The sequence below is a fragment of the Podarcis pityusensis genome (genome assembly GCF_964106645.2).
Source record: "Podarcis pityusensis genome assembly, chromosome: 12".
Taxonomy (NCBI): domain Eukaryota; kingdom Metazoa; phylum Chordata; class Lepidosauria; order Squamata; family Lacertidae; genus Podarcis; species Podarcis pityusensis.
Genome location: NC_138037.1, coordinates 29553184 through 29580673, shown reverse-complemented (window position 1 = coordinate 29580673; position 27490 = coordinate 29553184). Strand labels below are relative to the sequence as shown.

The 27490-nt window shown below is 39.8% G+C and overlaps 1 protein-coding gene across 6 annotated transcripts in view; it reads right to left on the bottom strand.

The window, feature by feature from the left end:
* Positions 1–27490, bottom strand: part of UMAD1 (UBAP1-MVB12-associated (UMA) domain containing 1) — a 37141-nt gene that overhangs the window by 7042 nt on the left and 2609 nt on the right. For 5 of the 6 annotated variants that reach the window (XR_013978053.1, XM_080975123.1, XM_080975122.1 and 2 more), the window contains exons 3-5: positions 26572–26670; positions 10111–10172; positions 3377–3438 (exon numbers count right to left, since the gene is read on the bottom strand). Coding sequence is in view for 5 of the 6 variants with exons in the window: in XM_080975123.1 (XP_080831249.1) it covers positions 3377–3438; positions 10111–10172; positions 26572–26653 (206 nt within the window). In the remaining variant the exon portion in view is untranslated. The remainder of the gene's footprint in view (positions 1–3376; positions 3439–10110; positions 10173–26571; positions 26671–27490) is intronic. The other variant, XM_080975125.1, reaches the window with a different exon arrangement.

Here is a 27490-nt window from a genome sequence, read left to right as displayed (position 1 = left end):
CTTGTTCAGCAATGTTCACCCATTATCTAAATGCTGTATGTTCACAATTCAAAGAGATGTTCACAATTCAAAGAGATGAGTAATAGTACAATATCCTACAATGGAAAGCTTGAGCTTGCAGACAGAACTTCAGTGGCAAATGTTAATAACACAGGACACATCAGCCAAGACTCCATTATTTCTGAGTTTTAACAAATTATATTTGGAAAGGGCAGTCAGCAGAACAAAGCAGCTACAGCAGAGGGTTTAGATCATGGGTGGGCAAACTAAGGCCCAGGGGCCGGATCTGGCCCAATCGCCTTCTAAATCCGGCCCACGGATGGTCTGGGAATCAGCGTGTTTTTACATGAGGAGAATGTGTGCTTTTATTTAAAACACATCTCTGGATTATTTGTGGGGCATAGGAATTCGTTCATCCCCCCCCCCAAAAAAAATATAGTCCAGCCCCCCACAAGGTCTGAGGAACAGTGGAGCAGCCCCCTGCTGAAAAAGTTTGCTGGCCCCTGGTTTAGATGGAAAACCCAAGTTCAAATCCTTTCCAGGGCTGGTGCGGTGGGTGGGTGACTGTACTCTGAACTAGACTGCCGTGAATGTTCCCCAAACTCATGATTCCTGCAATCAGTTTCAAGAGCTGAAGGCAGACCTTGATCAGCAGCTAGGAAATATAACTTTGCTGACAAAGCCAGGGCATAAGGAGTATCTCTCCCTAGCCAATCAGGAAGTCTCATAATGTCAGCCAGTCATGGGGGGAAATAATGCACTGTGCCATAACATACACAATCCTGGCCCTAGCCTCAATAGTCCTTAGTATAAATCTCTGTTCATCTAACATCCCCTGGTCTGGTTCACATGTCACAATAAGCTGCATGATGACTTACAATGAGCAAGCATGTTGGTACCTTCCTTGTTTCCTGAGAGTAAATGAACCAGAGCACTGATTTAGTATCACATGCAAACCAATGCTTATGGTTTCTTTCTATCCAAGCAAACCAGGAGAGGAAGCCAAATCAGCACGCTCTGGCACGCTTTGCTCAATCATGGTAAGCCATAGTTCAGCTTACCATTATGCACAAACCAAGTCACACACATGTCTTCAGCTGAAATCACAGAGAGATTTCAGAGCTTGCTAGAATGACCTTGCTCCCCCCCCCCCCACATGCAGTGAATGTATGAGGTTAATGTGAACAAGGTTAGCAGCATGCATGGATCTACTTGGGTTAAGTACAGCATCTTGTTTCCATGGCAGCCAACCAGATTGTCCTTGGAAGCCTACAATAGCCTCATCCTATTGTCGAACCCAGAAGTAGCCACTGACAGCCTGAACCACTTGCAGTCATTGATAGGCTTGTCCTACTTCTGGGTGGATAAAGATGACCACTTTACCATATATTCTACCACACACCTGCCCCTTACTGACTGACTAACAAGGAGGAGCAATTTTTATAGCTGTTCCTTTTCGAAAGAAGAGAAGGAACAGTTAAAAATAAAATGTGGATGTCCTTGAGAAGATTTAATTTGAATTGAGATGAATCATGAGAATGGCTGTTCTTTTGGGAATTATGAAGTACAGTCAGCATCCTGTGGGGATGTACAAGGTGTTCCTATAGAGTATAGAGGGACATCAGTGCCAGGCTGAGGGAGAAATTCTGCACTGGTCTGTAGTAGTTTTCCTTTATTTTCTCAAATCAGACACAAAGGCTGCAAATCCTAAATTGCCTGAGAAATTTCGGGCTAAATACATGAGTATTCTTCAGAACAACTCATTAAACAGCTGAGGTGAGAAGCCACTATGAAAAGGTACTGGTTTTTGGCTGTTCCCTCATTTTCAGATTTTGCACAAATGTCTTAACAGGGTTTGTAAAATGAAGCTTATAGGAACATGACGCTAAAGAACATACTTGGGGGTGGTCATGAAACCTCTCTCAAAGTTGTCTCAAGACAAAAGCATATATAAGAACTCATCTACATCTATTGTAGAACTCTGAATTGCCCTTCTAATCTCTTTTAAAGAGTTCTGGTAGAGACTTCCTGCATTTTTATATAAACAGGATCCTCTTCAGTAGCAATTTCTCTGAATTGTAGCAAAGAACAGCTCATTCAGCTTTGGCATGACTTCTGCTCCCAAACTATCACTGCTCAGTTCTATTTAGGAACTGGAAAAATCAAACTGAAGCTATCATCCTGTTACCAAATATTTGCAAGGTGTGTTGCAAAAATGGAAAGACATTGTGATGATAGAAATACAAAGTGCTGGAGGAAGAGTGCATGCTCAATAATTCCTTTGCATCAGCTTAATTATTACGAGAAAGGGCAAAAGAGCAAGCATCAGGGATTGATTATAAATGATAGCAACTTTTTCTGCACTCTCTGGATCTTTTAACATTGCTGTACTACAGCTGTTGCCAAGATTCCTTTCAGCTCTGCTCGACCTCATGAGCCAATCATCCAGTTCAAAGATGCAGAAGGCTTTCCATTCTCCTCTGTCTGCCTTGACCAGCCTGAAGTGCATCTTTCTGAAGAGCTTAGCATGCAGGACATATACATGTGTGTATGTAATTCTTCTGTGCTGTGCCACAACACAGACACACCAACGTCTGGTACTGATCACAAAATCCAACATCTTGAGAATCTCAGCTTTCAATATTTTAAAAGCAAATTTGCAGGACTTACAACTGTGAAGTTAGCCTTCAAAGTGCATGGGCAATTGTTGAAGCCCCAGAGGGAGTTCAGCAGGATTTCTAATGGGCTGAGCTCTTTCTACAAGTAGAAGATAATGCAAAATTTGCACACAGGCAAATTTGTTAAAGTTGCATGGTTTTTTTCTGCTTTAGCACACATTTTGTTGGTGGGAGAGTGTTAAAAAAATATCTGCGTGTTTCCAGTCCCAACCCACTGCCTCTTCAGAAACAAGCTGACCTCAAACCTTTGGCTCTTTGTGTCAAACTGAGTATGCAAGTCTACTCTGAGATGCACACACTACAAGTTGAGCCACACCTTCTGGTTTTCCCCAGATAGCTTTGGACCAAAGCCAGCTCCCAAGCAGAGGAGATGTGAAGCTTGTGCCTTTCATATGAACTATAAAGAACAAACAAGGGTCAATAAAAGACAGCATTTGACCACTTGCCTATAATGATCACTGGTTCCTTTTGAACAGTAAACCTGAAACTACAAGACTAAAGCCAAGTGTCTGTTTTGAAGATCAAATAGCAAGACAATAAACTGACCACTTGTTAATTTCTTTGCTGGTATAGTACTGGGTAACATATTTGATGACCCGGCCAATGCTAGAATTGTCTCTCACACTGGAGGGAAAGGAAGACAATACTCTCATTCAAAGAGATGCTTTACTGCACAACTTATATATTTTGAAGATTACCGGCATAAAATGGTTGCTGTTAGATTGCAGTTTTCTAGCTGCTGAAGTTTATCCAGGCCCATCTAAATGAAAAAAGAAAGCAAGTATGATGTTGACTTTTGGAAAGCAGGGATTAAGTAGACCCTGGAAGATTTATTTTGACCACTAGAAGTATAAGTCACCCAATAAAGCAGGAGAAGAGTACAGTGAAGAACTAGGGCAATGAAAAATAAGGTTGGAGGGCAAATATGTGAATTTGTGATCAGCTTCACAAAACAACATTTGGATGCTTTTTTATAAATAACTCACAGGAAGCACCAATACATTTGGCATCTGTTGAAGAAAAGCACATCTGGCCATCAGTGCAAAATGCAATGTCAAAGAAGCAAGCATAAGTTACTTTTACAAGGTGACAGTAGACAAATACAAACCACAGCAGTTATTTCTACAACTACCTTCTTTGTTTCTTGCACCAGTCTATTCCCCAGGGCACTCAAACACAGATGTTTGATAAGCTTTATAAATCCTAATTCATGATCATGCCATCTGTCAGAATCAGATGAGGTTTTATTTATTGTTACAGGTAGTACATACTATGCTGTTGGTTGCTGCAAAACAAAACAAAGCAACAATTATTCTCTTAATTTTCTTAATGTGTCAAAGAGAGAATTAAAGGGGGATAGGTGAAATGATAGCTGTGAACTCTGGCACTGCAACTCAGTATTCATTCTTAAGGGCAGAACTCTGTATTCTGAAAATAAGATTGGAGCAATCAAAATACATTTAGACAAGGACTATGATAGCAAAGAACAAAAGGAGGAAATGGCAAGACTATGAGGACTGCACATAGGTGAGCAGTAAATGAAGCAGGAGGGGGTGGGGAGTCAAGAGTATCAGCCAGAGATTCAAGGCAGAACAATTCAGTCAAGTAGCGTTTGGAAAATCATCAACATAAATTATTGCTAATGAAAATTCCTATGGTAGTTTTCCATGCAAGTCATTGACAATCTTTACAGCAATTATGTGAAACAAAGTTAAACTATAATCCAGCAGGTTGACCAAGGCAACCCAGCAAACCTGATGACTGACTGGGGCTTGGAACTTGAGTCTCCCAGTCCTAAAAACCACCTTGGCATACAACCACCCTAATGCAGTACATTTGTCAACCTACAATAACCATATTAGTGATCATAAAAAGTTGACAGTCTCATGATTTAAGAGCAAAGATCAGCATTACGAGAACAGATGGATTTCTCAGTCCTCTCCCATCATCTTCAAAGGTTAATTTCAAAAGAGGCTAATGTTAAAAGGAAATAAACTATGTATATTGCCTCTGCAGACAGGAATGTTTTCCTTTTTTAACCTGAGCCTTTTTTGCAATATAATTCAATTAAAATTATTTTTTTGTTAAGGAGAATGGATCCAAATGACAAAGGCCATCATCTCTAATAAGCCATACAACTCTGACAGTGAGCTAATTGTAGAATTGTATGGTTTCTTGTTTAACCTTCTTGCCACTCTCCTCTAGGAAGTCTTAGTTCTGGTTCAGCAAACTGCTTTCAGCAGCACATTACTGAAAAGTCAACTTTGCTCCATTACTGGAAATTACAACTCAGAAGACCTTGTCCACTGTCACCCCTTTTAGATGAGCAATACCATCACCATGGATGCCCCTAAACCCAGGAAAATTACTGTGACCAAGGTTTCAGTGCTCATAAATGTCAGCACTGCCTAAAAGCAGTAGAACAGAGTTGAAGTCCAAGGTGGAATTTGAAGCACTTGTGTTCAAGGAAGGCATATACAAAAAGAGAACATTTCTTGGGGATACACAATATATTTAATACAATTGTGATTATGTAAGATAGGTTCCTTCATATGAAGCAAACCTTCGTATATTTATTATTGGGGGGAAAGTTGGAAGTGTTTGCTGTATATCTTTGTGCAATGTTTTCCAAAGAATTTCTTGACATGCAAATACATGAAATATGACTCACTAGTAGCTATGCCCTTCTTGTTTATTCATAACCACACAAGCATTTCTGTCTCCGTTTCAGTGCATAGCTTAGAACACAAACATCTATCAACTTTACAGTTTGTTCTTTGTAATGCACAGGCATGGAAATAAAGGTTTAAACATCAGTCAATGTCTGCAAACTTCCTAGGAAAAGTGATTTATTTGTTTTATTTTATTCAGCCTGTTTAGAAGCTTGCCTATACACTGCAACTAGAGATGTGAAGACTTAGAAAACATAAAAATGGGGGAGAGCTGTAAAAAAAATGGTTTCCCCCTCCATGACATTACATCTTTAACAGCAACCCATGAAATGATAGAAATAAACAATAAAAGTGGTATCAATAAATGTTTTAAGTTGACAAAAACAGATAGTTTGATCTTAAATATTTCTATGTGAACACCTATTACATCTTCTTAGGATTTCTGTGAGGCAATGCATGTTAAAATTACTGCTTCATGGCACCATTTTGCATTTTTCTCCTTGCAAATTTTCCTCACATTTTTTTCTATCCTTGTAAGGCAGGTGTGGGGAATCTTCGGTTCTCCAGATATTGGTGAGCTACAACTCCCATCATCCCTGGCCATTGGTCATGTTTGTTGGGGCTCATGAAAGCTGTAGTTCAAAAACACGCTGCAGAGCCCAAGTATGAAAGCAGTCAATTACTTGCTCCTGGAATCCTACCATTCTGCCTCTACTATAAGGCTTGAAGCATCTTCAAAACAAGCCACACAGACAATCAGGATTCTTAGGATAAGAAAAATGCTACCCAAAGCAGTTTTGGTATATATGTAGTGTGACTGCACAATAAAGAGTACACACAGTCTTCAGACATAACCTTATTCTTTTGGTCCCTTGAGAACAAATTCAGGGATCTACCATATTCAAACATGAAAAAGTGATGTGCATGACCAGTCCCAGTATTATATTTTTCACCAATTCACTTCCCTGCGAATAATCTCAAAAGCACTAGCAAAGAGGGCAAATGATATACCAAAAGCTGTTTTCAGAAAGGACTGCAGTGATCAACTAGACTTCCCTCATTCATTGCTGCATTTCATATTTCAATATTTTCCCGTAAGCTCCCCAAATAAAAAATAAATTGGTAGCAGACAACAAGGTGGCAACAGCTGTCACTCCTTGTGCCATTTAAATAGGTACAGTGGGGAAAAAACAGCAGCAAGAGTATGTGTAGCAGCAGTCTTGTGATGGGGTTCACAGACAGATCAGCTTCTTTGCCTGTAGTTCCTGCTATCCCCAATCACCTATAATTCACTTGAGGAGTTTGGCTTCCTCATTTTTACTATGCTTGAAAACATATTTTATACAAAGAATCATTCTTCCATGCTTCTAATGCCCATGAGGTTCCTGAATTCTTCTCATCAGCAATGAAATATTTGTTCCTTCTAATTTTCCTAGCTTGTTTAATTTGTCCGAGTACAGAGTATTGTGTTAGCATTGGCATTTCCCAAGATAACTTTCAGAAATGAACAGCTTTTCTGACTCCATCTTAATTTGAAAACTTTTTCACAGTTTTTTCTCGTTTTCTTTTCTTACTACCTAATGGTACTTTACTAAAAATTAAGGCCATTATCTTTTGTCTACTATTTTCAGTACCATTCTTTTCTTAGAAACATGATGTCAAACATTCCTTTATCACTTTCTCCCTAGGTACCTATTCTGTCCATGTTCTCTAATTCCTCCCTACTGTGCAAACTAGGTCTAAAATAAGGACTCCTTATTGCTCGGTGAACCTTATGTAAGCAATTAATCTTTTGTAAAATCTTTCTGAAGTGTGATGGACAACACAGTTTGCCATATTTTTGGAACACTTCCTTAGGGTACATCTTATGTAGGTAATTATTTATTTTGTTATTTATTTATTTTTCAGAGGGAACTGCAACAAAATGTTGCAGTGTACATCACTCCCTGCTTGGAATTCCAGATTCCCTTTAAATCCCCTCCCCCAAGGTTTTCCTGGCAACAGTCATTATGCATTTCATGCCCACTGGGCATGCTCAGTTCTTTCTACCTGATGAGTTTTTTGCTCCATTTGGGTTTCCCCGCTTCATTTTTGAGGGGGGCGGGTTGGACGGGGGGGTTGTATAAACTCACGTCCAATTAAATTCTCCATGGATATCTATGGGCAGCTTTCTTTCTTTCTTCCATCTCTGGGGACATTTACAAACAGTTTCTCAGGGTGCAATAGGAAGTGACCTAGCCAAACAATGAGATGGTCCTTTTTACAAAACACACACACATGTCCCAGAATATGGTCTGAAAGCACAGGAGGCCATCACCTTGCTGAAGCTATGCAGGTCTAGGTCTGACCAGTACTCTTCCAGCTCTCTCACCAGCCTTTCAATTTTCCCTGTCTGCCCCCCATGGTAAGATTCTGGCCCCTGGTAAATGCAGCAGCAACATGTGCCACCAAATTATTATGGGGCTGTTTCCACCTCCCAGCAATAGGTAATCTCTGCTATAAATTTCTGATATCTCTCATAAGTATCTATAATGAGGTTTTGGTTACAAAAGCATGGGAAGATTAGAATCAGTATTAGTATATAGATGACTCGTTTATTTAAACCATTCATCTCCTATCCATGACTGTTTCTACTCTGAGGATAGCTTACATTATTAAATCAACAAAGTAAGAAATTTAAAGACACAGGGTTGTATCCAATGAAGTCATCCCATTATGCAAGTTGTTTTAGTTTTAAGTTGCTTTAACCATGGGTTGCCTCCAACCTGAAACAATTAAAATAGTAAATATAAACATAGAACACCTTTCAGCATATATTAAATACAAATAATTTAAAAAAGAACTATTAAAAGACATCAGAGCAGGTGTTAGAAAATCCTACCTGGAGAGTGTTTCAGAAGCAAAGTAGGTTCTATGTGTGACCAAAATCTGCTACCTGGAGACAAATTTCACTATACCATAAGCCATAGCTGCTACAGTAGCATTTCATCTGTGCTATAAATGTATCTATAAATGTATTTATAAATGTATGCCACCTGAATCTTTATATTCTAATATTTTTCATCGACTAGGTCATTATAGTTAGCCAAAAGAGACAATATAGTGGCCACAATACAAATGAAGACGTATATTATGTTTACAGATATGAACGGGAATTAAAGGATATACAGTCATACCTCTTTTTACGTTTGCTTCAGGTTAAATCTTTTCAGGTTGCGTCCTGCGGCGACCTGGAAGTACCGGAAGGGGTTACTTCCGGGTTTTGCCACTCGCGCATGTGCAGATGCTCAAAATGACGCCACGCGCATGCGCAGAAGGGGCAAATAGCGACCAGCACACACGCAGGTTGCATTCTACTCATGTTGCAAACGGGGCTCCAGAACGGATCCCGTTTGCCACCAGAGGTACAACTGTACAACTTAGTCATATTCAGAGCAGACCCACTGAGAAGAAAAAACAGCCACACCAATGATTTAATGAACTTAAATCTATGGATTTCAATGAGTTTATTATGAATGGAACTAACACTGGATACCATCCAATATGTGCAACCACAATTTTCTTTCATATTTTTACTACAGCAATTAGTAATGAAGAAACAAGCCATTTTCAAAGTCACTAGCAGCTTGCCTCTTTGGCAGCGAGTGCTACCGCAATGAACTAAAAAGTAAAGTGTTTGCAACACACACAGTTCCTTTTTCTGAACTCATTAGTTATATTAATTAGCACTACAAATTTGAATAACATAACTTTTTACTGAGCCAGATCTATTATAGGGATACATTGATTACAAGCAATGGACATCATATGTCCATAAAAGTAGATTAGCAACAGTTAAGAAGCAAAGAAAGAACCACCTCTAAATAATCCAATGGTATGCTCCACTATCCTGCAAAATGACTTACAGTTTTGGCCAGTGAAACTGTCTTGACACCAGAAAATCTAGTCATTAACAGTACTTCTCGTGCATATTTGTGTCCCTTCCACGAACACACACTCTCATATAAATGCTAGTTTAAAAGGGTTGTCTCCAACTAAGTATACCCAGAGTAGACCTACTAAAATGAATGAAGCTAAGTATGTCATGCCCATTGGATGACTAAGTAAGTTGTGCTCAGTGACTCTACTCTGAGTAGGACTAACATTGGCTACAACACTAAGTATTTAAATAAAGCAATTATCTAAAAATTAAATCAAGTATAGTGGCTTGCATATAGCAGTTGTAGCATTTATTCTTTTACACATTGATTTTCAATGCTTTATGTACTTTAAATCTTCTAGAAGTCTTTTATGTTTGAGCCTGGTAAGGCTATGTTTCCAGTTTAGTCTCATCAGCAGTAAATGTTTAACAGATCACTGTAAGTACGGGAAGAAGGCTGGCAAGATGAAGTAGGGGGGTATATACCATGTAACTTCATCCACCTAACAGAAAGCGATGATGTCAAGTCATGACGTGGGCTGGACTACAGAAACATAGGAACCTCCTCCCTTTCATAATAAAGTCCTGCCTCACTCCACAATATTGACAGAACTATGGTTGGGCTCCATTCTGAGTGTGGCCAGATTTGCAACTTGTGCCAGATGCTTTTGCTGCTCATAGAAAAATCAGCCTCCTCTGCTTGCCTTACAGTGCTTGAGAAAAAAGAATTACGTTTTTGAAATCTTATCTACATACAGAAAACCACAGCTGATGTTTAGTAACTCCTGCTAACACCAACCATATCCTTTTATCAGACAGAGTTACAAGAGGGATTTCTGACCTGTGTAGTCTGGTCACCCTCAGGTCCTGAAGACTCATTGCTTTCTTCATTCACTGTATTGCCTAGAAGACACAATGCAAGAGATTTGTGTTATTGGTCCCTTTCATGACTGCAACATCACTTACAATGTAAAAGTTTGCAAATTGCTTCCCCACCAAAACCCAGCCCAAATCAAGACATCTAACACTGAAATTAACAGGCAGTAAAATGTTCAAGAAACAGCTGAAAAAATGAGACGTGTTCCATGTGCTTCAGCAAGCTTCTTATTCCGCAAAATGTTTCTCATAAATAGTTTCCTCATCACAAACTACTTCCCTCTCTTCTTATTGGAAACATTTTCAAAATCGGTTATAAAATACAAACTTGTTTATAAAAACATAGGTATTATTCAACAAAAGGGCATTATAATAAAGATACTTCTGATGCACTGAGAAATTCACTGAAAAGGAGAGATCAAGCATTTTGAAATTTTCTGGTCTACTATGTTGAACCACTTTTACGTAATTATTAGTAGAGGTAGCATAGTTGTGGCCGACTGAGACCTCTGAATGGGTTCCTATTTCCTTCCTAATGTGAAATCTCATTCGTACTGTTTCGTTTGTGATCTTGCTATGCTGCCAAACTAGATATCCTTCACAACAACTTCTAAAATTAGGACTCACACACAGCTAGAAGAAAGAGACACCAGAACGATAACCAGCAACTGTTTTTGAATGCGGTTATCATTACTTTCAACCTTCTTATGCTGCCTGAAAAAAACGTAGGGTTGAATGCTTGTTAATACAGAAGTCACACTTCTTGGGACACTGAAAACACGAAGCCCAAGCTCATCATGATGATGGCCTTACCTGTTGTACATATACTTGAGGACACACAATGTGGTTAAGATGACACCATCCTTGTAGCTTTAAGTGGAACAGAGGGCTAGCACACATTCTATCTTTGATTCTGACAAAAGCTGCTTTTGGTGTGATAAAAGCAAGCCAGATGAACATCTGCAGGAGACTGTACTAAACAGGGTGTTCTGAAAAACTGTGTCACCATGAGCCTCCTGAAGGGCAACAGAAACATTTGTTTTCCTTAGAAGGGGAGCGAATGCAGGCTATTCTATTGGCCACTTCTGAGCTTCTTTGGAAGCAAGGCTAGCCAATTAAAGGAAAGGAGTAGGTGCAAAGACATAAAAGCCCACCAGAGGTGACCACAGGGAAACCAAAAGCTCAAAAATGTTGCAACTATTTGTCTAATGACTGCCTCCCTGACCCAAAGTGACATCTCATGATTAGGGATAACCACCCACCCAGAGTCTTCTCCAGACTTGGAGCTGTATTGTTATGTGTACATAGCAGATTTAGCAAAATATTAAAATTCAAGATTTGCATGAAGCTTAACAGAGTCAGAATGCTTAGTACCAGCAGGTTCAGGCCTATTTTCTCTCCTTCCTTGCCTGCCCATAAGTTATCATGTTGTTCTGCAACATATGCTTGGGAGAGCACTCCAGGCTTTATGTGGAAAACAGGCAAGCCTCATAAAATAACAGAAAAGTACTACATTATCAAGCTGTTTAAAAATCTAGCCATTTGCTCTGTGCAATCCACACACAAGGTTATTTTGACATCAAAACTCCCAAGGAACTCTACATCTAGAGATCTACCCAACAGTCTCTCCCCAAACTGAAGACAAAAGTCTGGAGCCCAGCGGAATCAAACTAGGGCATGTTTCTCATTAGAATTCCATGTTTCAGTAGGTGGGAAGAGCACAGACGCATTGGTCCAAGCGTTCCATTAAAAAGTACAAATGACATTTTTGCTGATGGACCCATATCCTCAAATGGATCAAATCAAAACAAAAATAAAATAACATTGATCTTCCAGTTCCATTCCAAAAGCCCTGAAAGTCCTATCCACTGATACAGTGCTATGAGTTAAGAACAGATGGAAGTGAAGGTAAAAGCATTTTAAATATTTCAGATTGTGGTGGCGGCAACCAATCTAAGTACATTTTTTAAGCTGAGTTTGCACCTGGCACCACTGACAAAAAAATTGAACATGTGGAACAGGCAGCATGATGGCAGCCCAAGGCAGTCCAACAGTTGTGCATATACAAAGAATGCGGAGTTAAGGCCCTGGGCAAGAAGAGGAGACACTCGAGTCAAAAACATTTGTGTTCCACATCTGAGAGTCAAAAGATACTGCTCCTCATGCAAAAGTGTTCATTTGCAAAGAACAATTTTGGAGGGCAGCTTGTCATGTAAAACAAAAGTTTTTATTTTTAGCCTGATGAAAGCTAAGCTTAGAAAGATGCCAGACTCCTCCTGCACACACATAAAAGAGAGAGAGAACCTGAACTGTCAATTTACACATGCTTTCTGATATTTGCCAAGTTATTATTCTACAGTACTGGGCAACCTTAATTTCATTACTGAATCCTGTAAAACATAAGAGCCCCAAGTCCAAACAAATTGCAGATACAAAGACCCAGGGGCTTGAGGAAAAACTGTCAAGTGCAGGCTCCTTTCATGCCCTTCAAACCCATGTGCTGAGTGGTGACAGCCCAGTTACATAGTTGTTTCCTGTGGGGGAAGCACCTGCAGGGCTGTGCTTTCTTCTGGTATGAAAGCACCCGTTTTGCATCAGTTATAAGACTCACTCCGGGCTGTTAGAGAGCAGGGGAGCTTGTGTAAGCTTCCATCCCTAATGGAAAGTGGGGAGGAACTGGGGTGCAAGTGTGCTTGTGTGTGTGTAAAGCGGGGCATCAAAAAGCGCTGCACCCAGCACTTCCCATTTCCTATCAGTCCCTTTCACCTCCTTCCTTCCTGTTATCTCTCTCCCCTCTTTCCTTCCTTGCTTGGCAACTTTCCATACTACAACCTTGCTCTCTTTAACCAACTCCTGCTCTTGCAGGTGCTTGTGGGCAGCTGCTGCTGATAGCTGAAAGGCAACAGCGTGGCCGGGAGACAGACTGAGGCCCACCTGAAAGCCATTCCCAGCCCACAGCTTGATAATTCATACGGGTTTCTGCAACTCCAGTTGTAAAGACTTCTGAGCACCTGGAAGAAGCAGGTTTTCTGAAGCAGTGGTTCCCAAACTTTTTCGAGCCACTGCCCCCTTAGTTCCATAATCTCATCTCCAGTGTCCCCTAGAATTGCAGTTTGCACAATCCACTAAAGAAGACAGTAACACAGTAAAATTCAAAACATAAATGATTGATTGCACATTTAGTTTAATTCAACAAAATTGATAAACTTGATCCAGTGATACCAGCTTTACAAAACTTGATAGTGATTTGCACCTGCCTACCTCTTAGCGCCTCCCCTAGGTAATCTCACTGCCCCCCCCATGGTGCCCATTTTGGGAACCCACTGTCTAGCAATACATAAACAAATTGAGAAAAGTGTATCTTTCTCAGATCTTTTTATGCTATTGCATAGGCATCAATTATTTTGCCATAAGACTTCAAACCAATATATTCTGATCTACATATCTAGCCTTTCAAGTTCTGGTTGAGCTTAAAAAGAAGTGTTAAAACCTCCATTCTGCTGCAGAGAATACTTAGCAGCACCCTTTTTTTGAAAACAAACAAACAAGGTTTTCATTCTGCCATCTGAATTTGGTTTAGCAACATTTAGACTGGGCAACATTAAGGGACTACTTCACTTCTCAGAAGTTCCATATTATTATTATTTTAATTTTGCTTTCATGTACATGTTGAATTATGCTGCAGCTGCCTCGCTACTGACCACTTCTGTCCTGAAAAACTGTAGCAGAGGACTGTGAAGGTCTTGATTAAAAAGCAAAATGTTAATGTGAGACAGAACAAACCGGTTGCAGCTGCTCCATTTCACTGAACAAGCACCTCTTCTCCATTCAGCTGTGAAGAATGGCACCGACTGTAAATTGTTCTCTACTGATAGGTTCCACAGGAAACGCAAAACTACACTACTTTCAACTTTTCAAAGCCATTGATATTTTAAAAGAGGGTCCTCAATATACAGGGGATCGGGGTGTGTGTGTGTGTGCTATGCTTTGTTGGGTCTTCAGCCTTCAGTTTTGATCTTAAAATTTCCCCCTCTGCATGCAAAGCCACATCCACACAGAGAGCAACAGTTTGTGATAATTTGCCAGATGTGTTAGACAGGCAGAATCATTCTAATTTCAAGCAGAAAATACCCTTCACCGGTTTAAGTCAAGAGACAGACTAGATGCACACCACAAGATTTGTCTTTCCCGAAACGCAACAGGCGAAACCCCCAACTTTAAATAATTTAACCATATGTAATCCTGCTGACTGCTATAGTGCAACTCAATCGTAAGTCATCACTGGATTATCCTTAAAAGAGAAGATACCCACACCCACTGTAATCATCTGATAAGATTAGATCCACCTTTTCTGGACATTTGTGCAGGTGGAACTGTGGCATTTGTGATCATGTACACATTTGTGATCACATAAACAGAATCATTTCAAGGGCAGGAAGGGATAATAAGTCAAAAGGGGCCCTATTTTGCTTGGGCTGGCTAAAGGGAGGGGCTGTAGCTCGGTGGTGGAGTATCTGCTTTGCATGCATAAGATCCCATGTTCAATTCCCTGCATCTTCAGGTAGAGCTGGGCGATATCCTTTTCTACTGCTGCCAGTCAGCTAGATTGTCCAATGGCCTGCATATAAAGCAGCTTCCTATATTCTTATACTGGTCCATCACTGAACTGTGGACATACATTCTATGCTGGTAAATTTATCTGGTTTCTGACATTTCACTGACAATCTTCACTGAACACACTGCATTTTTTATGCTTGCTGATATCACAAGACTCCAGCGATACTTGTAGTTTTTGTTCAGGGCACATTTGGGAAAGGCAGAGGAAGCCCAGGTCAGGACAACACAAGCTTTGCTGTGGATCTGTGAAAGCTGTGAGGCTATCCAGAATATGTTTACATTACTAGTGAGGGTGGAGCGGAAAAAACAGAAGGAAATCTACTGCAGGGTTCAAGATTATTGTTACATAGTTGAGAGCAAGATAGTTCCTCACTATATCATTGTTTTTTATTGTTGATGTTTAAGTGTGTTTTTAATATTTTGTTCCGAGCCGCCCAGAGTGGCTGGGGCAATCCAGTCAGATGGGCAGCTTATAAATAATAAAATTATTAATATTCTCATCAATAACCATTATACTGGGGGGGGGGAGTTTCCTTCCCCGCTGCCCTAAAACTCCCCCCACCCCCCCAATAACAAATGAGATCAGCATTCTGTCTCCCTCTTCACTTATGAAATACTTATTCAGTGATCCATTTGAGTGTTCTTAATCTGCAGCAGTGGATTGTTCAAGGTCACCTACCTTTTGCTTTACGGAGGAGAGAAAATCCTGCCCCTATACCAGATCACAATCTCAATTTTGTGCATTCCAGAAATACACAGCATTACCAAGACCCATTGGGGTGGAGTGGTAGAAGGAGACAAACATTAACAAACCAATGTTAAAGTATTGCTTTTTTTCCTACTATGGGCCTTTTTTTGGTGGGGGGGGGGTTTCCCACATTGCTTATCTACTTCAGCCTCCTTTTATCATCACTTCTTTAGCTCTTAATCATGCTCAGCAACAATGCCAGTCCCCTTGCCAGACACATTGGCTGTGATTCAAAGAGCTACATTAGGTGCGCCCGAGGGCTCAGACAAGACCGGTATAATTTTGCAGGACTTTTTTTCTCGTTGAAGAGCTGACCGCCATGCTATATCAGAAATGGCTTTTTAGAATAGCACTTGAGTTTCAGAAGTGGTTTGCCCCATGGCGTGGGGTGAGGCACTGTCCCAGAAAATGCCCAAAGACCCCCTGGAGATACAGAACTGGGGATGCCCTGCTTTGGATCCCAGGCATTATGTACGGAAAGGAACAGATTACTAACCCATTCTTTCCAGGGTTCTGTAATTTCAAAGAGGTCAAAAATAAGAATTTTAGGTTAACTTTGAGGTTTGCAAGTACTTAGTTTTGGGTTCTATCCTAGTTTTACCCCTGCACATTGATCCACTAGAGGCTTACAGCACTGAAACTGTGAGAGAGGTGGGTTTTGGCAATTCACCTTCCAAATCTGCACTAGAGGGCTGGGGGGCATTCTAAATAGCTTGGGAATTGATGCAGGAGGACAAATGGCTGAAAATCATCCCTGTTCCAGTTGCACCAACAGAAGCCTCTACTGAACCAGAGAGCTTCCATCAACAGAAGGACCTTTTGTATACAGCTGGGATAGCCAACGTGGGGCCCTCTCCACATGTTGTTGGACCCCTTACCATTAGAAATGTTGGCTGGGGCTGGTAGGTGTTGTAGTCCAACAACATCTGGAAGGCACAGCGTTGGCTAGAGACTAAGAATCATGCTTGATCTCATGGAACTATCTTGACAAATATCAGCAAAGAAAAATGAATCATCTGGCTGTAGATGCGTCAGCAAGAAAAAACACACACCAGAATTGGGAAGCAAATGTGGCTTGTTTGCTATGATCTTGAAAGCCAACCAGAATTTGGAATGGTGCGTTTTCCATTCAGGTGGCATTCAGGCTTCTACACTCAAAGGGAGTGGGATATGGAAAGAGATGGGAGATGTTTTTATGTTGCATTTTTATGTTGTGAACTGCCCTGAGATCTACAGATAAAGGGTGGTAGACAAATAAAATAAAATAAAATAAATAAATATTCAGCTCACACCCGGCAGATCCAGCTATTTGCATAGAGACCAAAGTGGTTTACAAGTGCTGGGAACCCTAACTGACCACAGTTCAATAATGTTGCTTATTTGAGATATACACCAAAACATTGAGAAATTCTTAACAAAGCCCTTTAGACTTTCAGTTGACACAGTCAGCAGAGATGCAAGGTCATGTCACATAAGGTCTTAGCATGTAGGTCATATGCATGATGAAGCAAGAACAGAGCTTTGGACTTGCATGCCCTTTCTCTACACATACAGAGCTTACAATGGGAACAAAAATCCATGAAACTCAGTGCTTACAAACCTGGACATCACACATGCACTCCACCCTACCGCTGTTGTGTGAGTTGGCCTACCCGTGCAGGAATTTCCACTTGTGGCTCCCACTTCACATGCAAGTTTTTCTATTTGGTGAATGAAGACATGCAACCTTAGCATTTCTCCTGGGTGTAACTGCACTTCTTACGCACTAGAACCACATGTGAAACCAGCACTTAAAATAGTGAAGTATAAATATAAACTGACAAATGGCTGAAATCCATAAACAGCCCAAGGACGTGTGCTCACCCAGTGGCTTAATTTTTACTTCTCGAGTGGCAGATCCCCATCAACAGTCATAAACTGCATTTGCAGCACTGAGAACCCACTGTTCAAAAATAAATAAATTAAAAGTTCAAAGTGCCCTTGCATATGAGCATGGGTGGTATTCCTTTGGATCCTGGCCTAAATAAACACAAGATGTCAGTGATACATGTACATAGCTCATGGAAACAGTACACAGCAGTTCTGACGTCTTCACAAGGCCATTGCTCCATTTTCTTTTTCACCAAGCCTTGAACTCTTTTCTGAGTACTTACCAGAACTAAAAAAAAAAAATTACTGAAAGCCATTTTGGGTGGAGAAACGAGGTTTGTATGTGTGGTTATTTCAACTGATATTACCAGTCTCTTCATTTCAAGGACTGATACGAAGCTTTAAACAAAGCAAAAGAAAGCCAACTTCAGAGGAACTAGTAAATGGCAGACATGTCAACATCTAATACAGAAGTCACCAACCTTTTTGGACCAGTGGGCATATTTCAAATCTTAAGAGTGCTGTGGGTGCTAGTCACGAAATGGCCACTATGGCATATCACAAAGTTAGACAGCCCAGTCATGGTGAAGCTTTTCACATAATTGTATTTCCATGCTAGAAAAGGATGGACCTGTTGAATGTCTGCCTACCATACAGCTGTTGAAGACACACGAAATGCCAACCCTAAACCAAAGCCTAAGCTGCTCCATTAAACACAAACAGCACTTTTTTTCTGGGATGGCTAGAGCCTTTTTAAAACAAGCTCAGAGTTGGGGGCTCCTGCCCTGGGGAACCAATGAAGTTTTTCATAGGCATCATGGAGCCTGCTGGGTTGCCTCCAATATACAGTGGTACTTCGGGTTAAGAACTTAATTCATTCTGGAGGTCCATTCTTAACCTGAAACTGTTCTTAACCTGAGACACCACTTTAGCTAATGGGGCCTCCCGCTGCCGCTGCATGGTTTCTGTTCTCATCTTGAAGCAAAGTTCTTAAGCCGAGGTACTATTTCTGGGTTAGCGGAGTCTATAACCTGAAGCATCTGTAACCCGAGGTACCACTGTAATATATATTGTCTCATGCATTGCTTCAGTATAAGATGCAAAAATACCTCCTGCATTTTGTTGAACAATACTGTGCTGTTTCCCCATCGTCAGAAATTTACAGTTACTGTACAAAACAAATTGCACCTCTACTGTCCTTTTCTAATTATGCAGCGCTTCTGTTTTAACTTAACCTTTCACACAATGTTTCCCATTCTTTTGTATTTCATGGCAGCCCAATTGAATGAACAAGCATTTGTGTCTAATATTATTTTGCCCTATAGAACAGATCCAACTGCCCTGTTTCCAAGCGAATTATTTACATAACCAACACATGTACAAGATTAAATATAGAGGACTTCTGTTGAAAAGCATTTGGAAACACCAATTATTCCAACATGTAATAGTCAGGACTCTGCTGATATTCCTTCTGCACTGGCTCCCATTTTGCTTTTGAGCTCAGTTCAAAATGTTGGTTATTACTTCTAAAGCCATAAATGCCTTAGGACTAAGTCGCTTGATGTATCTTCTACGATCCTGCCTGCCCACTGATCTATGACGGTATCGTCTGAACTGTTGTTCCTTGTCTCATCACCATCAGAAGTGGTGAAAGGGTCTTCTCAGTTGTGGCTTCGAGGCTTTGAAAGCCCGGCACTGAGAGATCAAATCAGCCTTTAAATACCAGATCAAAAGATTTCTGTTTCGGTAGAACCGGCTGCCTCTTAAATTCTGCTGCTACTTATTTGTTCTGATACTGGAATATCTGTGCTGTTCTTAAGTTTCTTGTAGAATGCCTTGCCATCTCTCTGTTGTTAGCTACCCTGCGGGTCTCATTCTTGAACTCGAAAAGGAGGGTTTAAATATTTTAATAATAAATTAAAGAAGGCTTCAGGGATCAACTGTAGGGTGGCGTGTAAAACTGGTATTTTTGTAATATATATCTTAAAACTGGTATTTAAAGCATATTGCAATTCACTTGCAAGTTTTTGTTTTTCTGAAAAATATATAAGATAGATCAAATTACACCAAGCTACTGAGGTGAAGTCTCTTGGGTTTTTAAATTTTAATTCTATCAATATTCAACTGTTTTTTAATTATTGTTTCTTCTGTGTTTTTAGCGATTCTTGTTTTTCTCTATAAGCCGCCGAGTCCCACCAGGGAAAAAGGTGGGGTATAAATAAATATATAACAATAATAATTTAAAAGAAATGAGCAACAAATCTGTAGGCCTGCAAATCAAATGGTTGCTTTCTTTCCTCACCTACCCTTTGAATCAGCTTAACTTGACAACTGTTCATCAAGACTTCTGTCCACAATTAAAACAGGAATCTAGGAAAGGTTTATATGCTTGCTTCCTCGGGAACTAGATAACCACCAACCAATTCCAAAGGCTAAATATTATAGAAGGGAGGGTCTCTCCCCCCCCCCCAATCCACATCCAACACTCTTCTCTTGCTGAACCTGATGTCTTAAAAGAGTTGGCAGTAAAGTGCTGCAGTCAGATTAATGCTGTGATCACAAGCCAAATCCATAGAACATCATGTGATAAACCGAAAAACAATCTAGAATCCTAGATGAAAGTGCTCAGCCTTCAGTCAGATGCACTATATACTGATCTTTCCAACCTTACGATTGTATTCATGATTTGAGGGAACAGTAAATAAAATCCTCAATATGGGAAGTATTCCTGATACACTATTTATGCTTTGTTATCTATAAGAGTAATGAGGTAGGCCAGAAGTCATTTGCTAGCACATAGTCAATAAACAAAGGATTTTTCTTTTTTTAGTTTTCCCACAAAGTGGTTTTCAACATCAACTTCAGCATTCTTGGATCCTTCCCAATATATACTTGCCCTTCACAAATCCTGAAGCAGTCTACGGCCAGTAGTCTTTCACTCTGCTAAAAAACTGAACTGTACAGGTCAAACACCAACACTGTGCAAGCCTGAACAAGAACAAACTAGTGACTTGGGGCTGCAGATGGTTAGAACCCAATTCTGTACCTGACAATGCAGTATTTGGCCAAGGTCATAACTCTTGAAGTTACTGTACACTAGCAAAGCAATGCTTACAATGCTAATCCAGGAAGTCTTCAACATTGCTAGTTGCTGCTAGACAGGGATCCAAAACCAGGTGTTCGTGTAGATTGCAGTGACCCCAATGGCTTGAACTTATAGACCTCAGTGCTGTTATTATTAACCTGTGTGAAACCAAAGCTCGGTTGCTATTTAGCAGTGGGGGGAAAGACTGAACTGTCAGAATAGCTTTAAGTTTTGGTGACTTTCAAACAGAAGGTGAGTGCGACCCTCTTAAAATAAAATTCAAGAAAATTGGCCAATAGAGACCTATTAACAGTGGCGGGAAAAGGGTTAAAGTTGAAAGAATATGAGGAAGACCTTTTTACAAAGTTGGCTGCATCATAGACAACTAAATGAACAGTTTAAGGAAGACAATAAGAAAGGTTTCAGTTACACAGTTTCAAACTTTCAAAAGAAGTAATTGAGAATGATACGAAATTACTTTTAAAAATGTACAATCTGCTGCTATATGGGGAAACATTGGATGAAATGGTAAAGTCAGCACAAATAAAATGGGCACAGCATGTAGGTCACAATATACAACTTGAAGACTGGGAAAAGATGTGGAAGGCGAATTTAAAATTTACAGATTGTATTTTACTGAAAGAGAATTATATGAAAATGATGTATAGGTGGTATATTACACCAGAGAAAGTGGCTAAAATGTATAAAAAGGGATCGAAAACTTGTTGGAAATGTAAAGAAAAAGATGGTACATTTTATCATATGTGGTGGGAATGCAAAAAGGTTAGAAATTATTGGGAAATGATATATAATGAATTGAAAAAAAAGTTTTAAAAAACTTTTGTTAAAAAACCAGAAGCATTCCTCCTAGGAATTTTAGATCAAAATATAAAAAAGGAAAATTGGAAATTATTTATTTACGCAACAACAGCGGCAAGAATTACATTAGCACAAGCTTGGAAGACAGAAGAAATACCAACGAAAGAACAATGGCAAGGGAAACTTATGGAATATGCAGAACTGGCAAAACTAACAGATAACTACATGAAAAAGACAACAAAGAGTGGTGCAGGTTTACAAGCACAACTGGATTTATGTACCATCAGCAACTTAAAAACCTTTGTGTTCTCGACAACCAGAATAGGAACACTTTGCAAATGACTACAACATTATCAACCAAATGTGCCAGATGTTCTTTCATAAAGACTACACCCACTGTATTTACAGAATTGTAAACTATATGATAAGCTGGACCCATGGACGAAACAGCCAGGGGACAGGCAATTGTGCTTCTGAATGGCGATGCCAACATTCAGATATGGTAATATACAAAGTCCAGAGAAAGCTGTACTTAGCATATTCTACTCTTAAGAAACACACCTGCTTATACTACAAAGCATTATGAAGGTCCATTGTTTGGTAACCTAATTCTGTTAATCTGCATAGGAGATGTTGATTGAGCTCATTCAACCAAAACTCAACTGTACTCTTAAGTTAGCCAACTCTCTCTGTTTCTTTTATAGTATTAGTAAAGCATGAAGCTGATAGTTACTCATGTTGTTGCATTCAGTTATTTTCCTCTTGTAAAAATATGCAAATTCACTCCTTTGTGTTTTGGGGCTCTCGTGTGACCCTTCAGACTGTACTAATCAGCTCTAGGGGTTTTGGTCCCATTATTTCAAATTTGCTCTCTGGCTGAAAACATCATTCCATTTATGCTTTATATTAAACTTCAGACATACAGATTCTTTAAAAAAAAACAAAAAAAACCATAGTAGGAGAAAGAGCTAGCTTGGCAATTAATGCTGTATTCAATTTACTTGAGAAGTGCATGAAGCAAGATGCCACCTAATGATGCAAAAGCAATACTGCACTTTGTTTTTGTGTAAAACCAGAACCCAAGAGGATTAGTTTGACTCCACACTGAATGAAGGGGTAGCAATTATCTCCTTATGCGACTAGAAATCAGTGACACTGGAGAGGGTTGTTTTTCAGGTCTCCCTCATCTTCCTTGCCCAGTGAACTCAAACTACAGTAATCAGACGCATGGAGCTTTTAACCCTGTTAAAAGATAGCAAAAAAACCTCGCACTTCAAAATATAGCTGTTATTATAAAGAAGTGACAGTCGGTAGACAAAACGTCCCAATCGACTTTTGCATAGAGCAGTTGATTAAGGTGGGATGCTTATTAAAAATCTCTCCCCCCCCCCAGCAATTTTGCAACAAATGCATACTGAGCAGAAACCTGTTGAACAGCATTTGAAATGCTACAAGGAATGAATGCAAGGTTGCTAGAAAGACAAATCAATAAGAATTACCAATAAATAAAACAGCATACACCAGAGGCAACCAACATGATGCCCTCCAATTGTTGTGGACTACAATTCCCATCAACCTCAGTCAACTTGGCCAATGCTCAGGGATGGTGGGAGTCGTAGTTTTCAACACCTAGCAGGCGATACCCCCTTGGCTACCGCTTGTTTACATAATTCCTACCACTTAGAAAGCCACAACCATCTCTAAAAGCCATTCTAACCCCATATGTTCTATACTGCTTACCAAGACTTTGAGGACAACATACTTGATCCCAGTTTATTACATCTTTACACAGCGATCCTTTAAGCCCAGCTAGCAGTGCTTATAGTGGACTCAGGCCATTGTCTTAAGGCATATGATACTGTAACCTTGCGAAATCTAATCCAAGTCTTGATGTGATCAGCAGCAGGGAACCCTCTGTGTTGTTGCCTTGAGTGCCATAAGGAAATAAAGGCAGAATATCAATCAATCAATAACCAGAATTCTTCTCAACTAGAGTTTGCTAACTAACCTCAAATCCTGGTAAGCAGGAAACACTGATGAACACCAGTGCAATCATTAAGCCTGGGTATTTTATTATTATTTGTTATTATTATTTTTAAGATTTCCTAATGACTCTTCATCATAAAGTTCCAGGGCTGGTTACAACAACAAAACATACAACTATAAAAACAAATAAAACCATTACAATGATAACACACATGAAACCATTCCAAATGGAAAAGGGCAGTCAGGGCAGAGCCATTGCAAGTATTTCATACACAAAACAGCAGCAGCAGCAGTTACCTATGTGGGGCAGCTGTTATTATGTTGAGAGTACGAACAGGGAGACCCAGGTTCAAATTCCTTCTTAGTCCCAAAGCTCAATGGGTGACCTTGGTCCAGCCTCAGCCTTACCTTCCTCACCTGCACACAGGGTTGTTTTGCAAATAAAGTCTAAGTTGGGAGCAAATTTATGTATGCTGCTCTGAGTACTTTGCAGGAAGGACAGAATGATTATTATTACTAATTATTAATATTGTTGTTATTTATTCATTTTTGAATCACCACCTACATGAGCATCAAGGTGATTTAGAAACATATAATAAAAGCAGCTAAAAGTAATAATAATGAAGCTTGTTGATGCCAGGAGGGCACATCTCTCCTGAATATACATATGATCTTGATATGGTGCCAATTATATAGCATAGGAAAAGGTTTATGGAACTATGGCAAGCAATTTTAGAAGAAGGAACACAATGATAATACACTTGTATAGAATAGTGGTTATTCCTTCTTGCACTAGTCATCCAAGGAAACAGCATTTTTACACACAGTTGCTTCATATTAACATGACTCTAATGCCAGGAAACTTAATGGAGGCTCTCTACCACGGCCTTCAACTCTCACCTAAGAAAGGGCTGAAGAGGGTCCTTCTTCACTGCCATGCATTTTGGGTGAGATGGCCAGGAGAATGCACTTCCAACTTCCATAAAAGCATTTTTAAAATTCTTAGTTTAAAAAGCTGCCATGGCAAACTATGACAGGAATGCAGGCATTCTGCTGGCCCCCTCACTCAAAATGCCTGGCTCTAAAAAAGGACCCTCTCAGCCCTTTCTCTAAGCAAAGTAAGACAGTGAGGAGGAAGTAAAGGCAGTGGCAGAAGATCTTTGCCTCACCAAATGTACAATAATGAGGTTGGGGGGAAGGTCCCCAGGACAGGGGCAGTGCCTCTGTACCCACCACCTGAGACAATGGTCTCAATCTGTTTCATTATTGGGCCAGCCCAAGCCACCAACATGGACAATTTCAGTTGTGACTCTCTCTCTTTTGGTATTTTGTGTTTTTAATTCTTACTTGTAAACCACCCAGAGGACTTTTGTCATTAGGTGGCATATAGATATTGGAAATAAATAAATAGTGTCACAAAGATGACCCCCGATTCTTCCAGTTTATATGAAATTAAATATTATATTTGGGACACCTCAGGAAAACAAAAGGAGAGAAAGATGGGCTCAAGTCAATCTTGTTTGAAGCTTCATTGAATCAGAAAACCCAGTACGTTCAAAATACTATTACAAACGTTCAGCAAGCAAAGTTGAACGCAGGCAACCAATGAAGAACAGCAAGCGTTTCATGCACTTAATTTCATTTAACTATATGGGAAGCAATACTGTTTTCCTCCTTTCTCAGCAAGCTAATAGATCTGAAAAGTTTCTTCTCCAAGACCATAAACTATTCTGCACACCACCCAGCAGGGTACACATGAGCATATACCCTTGAGCACACATGCTCTGGTACTAAGCAACTCCTACTGAAAAACAACATGCAGCAAGAAATATTACTACTTAATTCCCCCAGGCAAATGATTGGAATAAATTCCACTCGCGCACTCTCAAGAACAAAAAATCCACAGAGAATTTGGGGCATGCATGACGCAGCGCACAAACCCTCATGGGAAAGAATTCTTAGAACTTCTTAAGTTACTAGCTGACAAGTCTCACATCTAGGATATTTATGAAGAAGGTTGTCATTCCCCCAGAGAGATAATGTAATGCACAAACTAAGAGGCAGAAACAACAGAGGAGCTGTTATCCACCCAGGAATGGAAAGACTCACTATCCTGTATCGGTTCCCAATTGCTCCTGATTCTCCTGTGTCCATGACTCAGTTGTCATTCAGGGCTATTGATTAGTCATTTCTATGTCACAAAATCTTTATCGAACTCGGTGTACATTTCCCCATGCACACTATATTTAGGCCTCAAAATAGGATCAAGTAAGCTGAGGAACGCCACAGAAAGACAATAGTCTCATCACAGTAATCCCCCTATGCAAACAGAGGCTCTGCAAGAATCTTATGTCACTCTATTTCTCTTAAGGAGTCAACATTACTGGGATAACCCCCCCCCCGACCAGCTGCCCTCCAGGTGTTTTGGATTCCAATTCCCATCACCACCAGCCAAAATGGCCAATGGTTGAAGATGATGAGAGCTGAAGACCAAAAGATCTGGAAGGCACCAAGCTGAAGGAGGCTGCTAACATAACTAGGTCACTCACTGAATGCTGCCTCAGAATAAAGGTCACACCCACTCCATACATTTAAAGCACATGATTTTCCCTGAAGAATCTTTAAAACTCTAGTTTACCCCTCCCAGAGCTATGATACCCAATACTCTTCGCAAACTACATTTCCCAGAATTCTTTGGGGAAAGCCATGTGCTTTAAATGCCACAGCAAACTGTATATTAATGCTGGTTCTAAATGTGTTTTGATGAATATTAACTATTGTTTTTAAGCTAGTTTGTTCGCATTTTATAATGGTATTTTTAAATGTTGTAAGCCACTTTGAATCCCAGCTTGGGAGAAAGGTGAAATAGAAAAAGAAAATAAATGCATTCCATGGTGTAGGTGCGATCAAAGACATCTTAAAAAGTGAATATTTTAAAACCAGCGATTGTACCTTACCCTTAAAAACATTTAAATTTTTAAACTGTTACAACCACAGGAAATAGACCTACGACTAAGCTCTTTGTTACTTGTGAGCAGGGAGGGTGGTGCCAAAAATGATGCAAAGGGCCTAAGAGAAATAATGGCAAGGCAGAAACAACATCTATGCTAAGTCTACAGTTTATATTTTCAGTTCATACATGAGCACTGGGGGGGGGGGGGGGCACGGTTCAAGATCAACTTCTTTGAAATTTCTTAGTGAACTGAATGTACTTTAAATATAAAATGGTAACAACCTGTGAAATATCCAGAAAATTTTGTTCAAAATATATGATTTTTTAATAAACTCTTAGAATCACTTACCGAGAAAAACAAATCCATCTGCTTCTTTTTCTGTCACCAATACCTTCTTGGTATCTTGGTTTTTTCGGAAGAAGTTGAACATCTTTTTGAAATACAAGTCTAGAAACAAAAAGGTGAGAAATGGGTCAAGTGATGCTAAAAAAAAACTTACACAATTCTGGCATCATCAAAACAAACATTATGAAATGCTCTTAACATCAAGTTCTAAGATTAGAGACTTGAACTGGGGGAGGATCCTGCAGGAGCAAACAGAACACCAGAGAGATACAAGTCAGTTGTTCATTATTGCTCAGTTCAAGAAATATGAGTTTATGTACACCCAAGCAGCGTTGGCTGTGTCTCAACCTCTGACACCTGGAAAAATAACTCAAGCACTGGAAAAAGTTAGTCAAGATAATATTATATTTTTCACCATAAAAATATTTTAATCAGCACACCATCTGATTATGTGAAGAGCATTTTTACTGTCAAGCAAAATTATTATGTGTGTTACAGAGAAATCAATACTGTGTGATTGCCCAGAGTCAGGACCAGCAGGGCATAACTGACTTTCCATGCTAAACCTAAGGTTGTCTGTGGGGTGGGGTATGGAAGCAAGCAGCAGCAGCAGCAGCAGCAGCAGCGACTGCACTCTTCTCTTTTTGTGTTATGCCACCCACCCCATGGCAGGCATTTTGTGGCTGGGGCCTACAGCACCCTCTCGAAAAAGGTTGGCAACCCCTGATTTAACAGGATGACATATTCTAAACTAAGTTAAGTCATGAAATTACCTGTTTTAATTATTTGTTTATTTAAAATCTATCCCACATTATTATAATTATTAAAATTTCAGTACTGCCCTTCATCCAAGGACCTGAGGATGTTTTACAATATAAAGACACAAAAATAGCATAGTAAACAAAACAATACAGTGGTACCT